We start from the raw sequence: 4,496 nt of genomic DNA, 5'->3' as shown, positions 1-4,496 counted from the left end.
AAGGATTATTTTGAACTGTGATTCATGCAAAGCTACTCTAGGAGAGTCCAAGAATAGAAACGTGTAGCTAGAAATGAGCAGGATAGATTCTCTTTAAAATAAAAACAACAACATAGTGTTATATCAATCTGTATGTGTCATCTAATAAACAACAAGCGCAAACTAAACTGTAGATTTAGCTTTCCAGTTAACACTTACAGCTGAGAGTGATTTTTAAGCCTCAGCAAACAGGAAGCAACAACTTCGAGTAAAATGTAAATATGGATCATGAGCAGGTGATGGTGCCTTCAGAGTCCTGCAGAGTGAGAGTTTGTGCAGTTCAGAATGTAGACACAGAGTCAGCGGCGCCATCTGGTGGCAAAACAAAATAAAATACAAACAATAGGTCTTGGAGAGGAAAATGCAATGCGCACCTGTCAATTCACTTTTTAAAACTCCCTCTGTGTTGATGTTACCAAAAGAAAAGAAAGAAAAAGCTTATTCTAAGAGATCCAGCTAGCTGACTTAGCTGTGTGCATGACTGAAACGTTTAGAGATGTTTATATCTCTGTGTTTAGGCTATGTCACACTGTAGTGTGGCATTGCTTCATTTGTCCCGCTTTGCATTTTTAAACCTTGTTATAAACACACTTCAATCAAACGTTATTTCACATCTGAAAAGTTGTCCTACCTCTTTAAATGTCACTTCTAAAAAAAAAAAAAAAAAGCAGCCAATCATAAAGTCCTGGGGGGACAGGCTCACATCAGACGGCGTCACTGCGCTCACTTCTTCTCTCCAGCATGCTCCTCTCGCTCTGCCTGAGCGTTTCCGTTATCTTCTTTTCCTCTTCGGGTTTTGCCATGGAGATGAACCAGACCTCCAAGTTGCTGGGGGAGAGCGGAGAGCAGTGTTCAGCCTGCGACTTCCGGGAGCACAGCAAGCAGATGAGGCTCCACAGCATCAAGTCGCAAATCCTCAGCATCCTGCGCCTGGAGCAGGCGCCCAACATCAGCCGCGATATGATCCGCCAGCTGATCCCCAAAGCGCCTCCTCTGACACAGCTGCTGGACCAGTATGATCCGCGGGTGGAGGACGAAGACCACGCAACCACGGAGACCATCATCACAATGGCAACAACGCGTAACTAAACAAACCACTGAGGGGTTTATACCGAAAATAAATAAATAAATACATGAATAAATAAATAGTTTTGCACTTTTTTTGTGCGTAAATCCTGTGCGTAAAGAGGCGCAGTAAAATAGGATACTGCTGAGGCGCAAACGACCAAACAGACCTGAGCTACGACTTTAAGGCCGTAAATGTTTATATGATATGATGTTTATATTTATATTTATATTAGCCATAAAATCTTAATGGTAGGTGACCAACAATTATCTTTAACGAGGATTTGTATTTGATATTACTGGTGTTGAGCGTTTGAGGGAGCCTCCCAGCCTTCACATGCTCAATTGGGGTGGTTAGCACCAGATTTCTGTCGTTTTAATCTGGAGAATTTTAATCTTAGATTAACTAGTTGATGAATTTAGAAGTTATGGTGATGCAAAATACCATTATTGAAGGCCAAATGAAACATTTAAGGAGTTATCATACTAATACCACTCATATCTTAAATCACCATTAAATTCTAGCTACAGAATTTCTCCAAATCTGTTCATTTAGTTTTTCGAAAAGGAGACAAAACAGACAATTGACTGACAGCATTAACTGGAATAACATCGTTCAAATGATCAGGGGCACCTCCAGAATTTTTTCATAGGGGTGGCCACATGGGGGGCCACTAAAAATATTGTAGTGGCACAGCAAAAACAGAATTTCCAGTTTTAATAAATATTTTTTAATAATTATAATAATATCCTTTCGTGAATGTCTGCATGCATGACAACCAAAAGTTTATGTGAAAATGTTTCTAATGCAACAGCATAACATTTTTTTTTGTTTTTTGTTTTTATATGACTCACTTCTTCTAGACAATCCAATCGCCCAGGACGAATTGTCCTGTTGTCTGTTCAGCCTCAGTCCAAAGATTCAGCCCAAAAACATCCTGAGCGCTCAGCTGTGGGTTCACCTGCGGCCTGCTGACGTGGTTACCACCGTCTTCCTGCAGGTCTCCCGCCTCAAACCTGGCAAGGAGGGAAACAGCACCCGCGTCCGGGTTCGCTCCCTGAAAATTGACACTGACGCTGGTGCTGGCTCCTGGCAGAGCATCGACATCAAGTCTCTGCTGCAGGCTTGGCTGCGTCAACCAGAAACCAACTATGGCATAGAAATCAACGCCTACGACTCCAAAGGAGAAGATCTGGCCGTTACTTCAGCAGAGCCTGGAGAGGAAGGACTGGTGAGTCTATTTCCTCTATGACTCTATAAGTATTGGTTTGCAGTAGCAGTTATTTTTATGCATTACACTTAAGCAATGGTTAATTATTGGCTAAATTTCAAGTAAGCTCAGTACCTATGATAATTTTTATAATGAAACAAAATTATTACTTAATAAAGTGAGGCACCAAAAACTATGTGGTCAGGTTTAGGCACTATAAACTATAAACCTTCCAGGCTGTCTTATGCATTACTGTTTAATTTTCCATTTACAACTCCTTCCTAGCAACCCTTCATCGAGGTCAAGATCCTCGACAACCTCAAGAGATCCCGTCGTGACTCGGGTCTCAACTGTGATGAAGAGTCTGTGGAGACACGCTGCTGTAGATACCCACTCACCGTTGACTTTGAGGAGTTTGGGTGGGACTGGATTATCGCGCCCAAACGCTACCGAGCAAACTACTGCTCAGGGGAGTGTGAGTTCCTGCACCTGCAGCAGTACCCACATGCACACCTGGTGAACAAGGCTAACCCACGGGGTACAGCTGGGCCCTGCTGCACACCCACCAAGATGTCACCCATTAACATGCTCTATTTCAACCGCAAGGAGCAGATCATCTATGGAAAGATCCACTCCATGGTGGTTGACCACTGTGGCTGCTCTTGAGGATATCACGCATCCGTGAGGGTGAAACGTCTAACAGAAATGATGCAAAGATTTCAAATATTGCACTTTTTTTTTTCAGTTTGATTTAGTAGTTTAAGAAAAGCAGCCAATAAACAGGTTCCAAAGATGCTAAAAAACATCCAAAACAATGAAATAAGTCATTTCAGTTATTCAGTTTTGGTCTTTGTGTTCTAATCCAAACAAAAATTGACCAAACAGGATGCAAACACACATCAAAAACAAACCAACAGCGAGCCCAGAAATACTCAAAAGCCGCACAAATTTATTCATATAATGATTGCTTACTTTTTATATATGTAACTGCTGTGCTATAAACCTGTAAAAACAATTTAACACAGCATTTAAGCATTTTAAGCATTTAACACACTCAGTAGATACAGAGTAAGAAGCTCATTCATTTTATGTCCGAATGTAAAATGAAGCAATGCAACCAAATTTAAAAAAAAATGTATTTCAACAGAAAGACAATTTCAAATGTGCAAAAAGAGCATTTAGAGAAAAATCTAAATATATTAAATGCTAAATATATCTAATATCTCATATATATCTAAAACGCATTTAGGCAGGATTCAAAACGTAAAAGTTAGTAAAAGTATAGTATTACAAGTAACTCTTTTAGCACAGTTTTTGGAAAATGTCTGTATTTTTAGCTGCTAAATGCTGCACTATGTTCTCTAACTGTGTGTGTGTGTGTTAGCTTTGTAGAGCTTTTTTTAAACTGCTCCATGAGGAGTGCTAATCAAATAGTGAATTTTAAACCATAACAGTTTTTACACAACCTTTACAAATAGTCATTGACTATATTGTTATACAAGACTTATTGAATATAAGCTTTTGTTTTTAGTATAATCTTTAAGGCTTTTGAGATAATCACTGTTAATATATTCACTTTTTCAGAAAATAACAGAAGATGCAGTCTTACACACATATATCTTTTTTTAATATATCTTTTTTTATTGGTGTGTTTACCCACTTTCAGGCCTTTTCGCACATTAAAGTGTGAGGCAATGTTTGAACATGAATATCTCAAAATATTAACAATAAAAGCCTAAAATATTTGCTGGTATTTCTTACCATCAGAACAATTCAGGTAAATTGGGACAGAGTTATTAAAAAACGTCTGAGTATCGGCTGGCTAAAATGAAAAAAATGCCCCATATTTGAATGCACGCTATTAAAAAACTTTACATTGCAAAAGAAAACTAGTGACACTTTTTGAATGATATATAGTTATATTTTACAATAATGAAAAGTAAAATGTAAAATATTCTTTAACATTAAAATGTTAGTCACAAAAATGGAAAAAAAATCTTGTTTTTAAAAATTAGAATACCATCTGGAAGCTCCAGAATTTTTGATGTTTTCAAATTTTGATCCGGACTAGCTGCTGATATTTTTTTGTTTTTAGGGTACAACGTGTCATATTTGCTGGATTCAACAGGGAATTTGAATGAAAAAAAAAAAGTAAATATCTAAAAGTAAGTAATTGCCATA

At 38.1% G+C, this 4,496-nt stretch overlaps 1 protein-coding gene across 1 annotated transcript; it reads left to right on the top strand.

Annotated features, from left to right (window-relative positions):
- Window positions 1-724: 724 nt before the first annotated feature.
- Window positions 725-3,447, top strand: LOC102193870 (growth/differentiation factor 8-like). The gene is made up of 3 exons (XM_005738644.1): window positions 725-1,120; window positions 1,969-2,336; window positions 2,601-3,447. Exons 1-3 carry the CDS (start codon window positions 781-783, stop codon window positions 2,979-2,981), a joined length of 1,089 nt encoding a protein of 362 aa, XP_005738701.1. The 5' UTR covers window positions 725-780; the 3' UTR covers window positions 2,982-3,447.
- Window positions 3,448-4,496: the final 1,049 nt, after the last annotated feature.

Source organism: Pundamilia nyererei, unplaced genomic scaffold (genome assembly GCF_000239375.1).
Source record: "Pundamilia nyererei isolate P.nyererei 1_Seehausen unplaced genomic scaffold, PunNye1.0 scaffold00085, whole genome shotgun sequence".
Lineage (NCBI taxonomy): Eukaryota > Metazoa > Chordata > Actinopteri > Cichliformes > Cichlidae > Pundamilia > Pundamilia nyererei.
The sequence above is the reverse complement of the archived record's forward strand: the minus strand, read 5'-3'. Positions and strand labels throughout refer to the sequence as shown.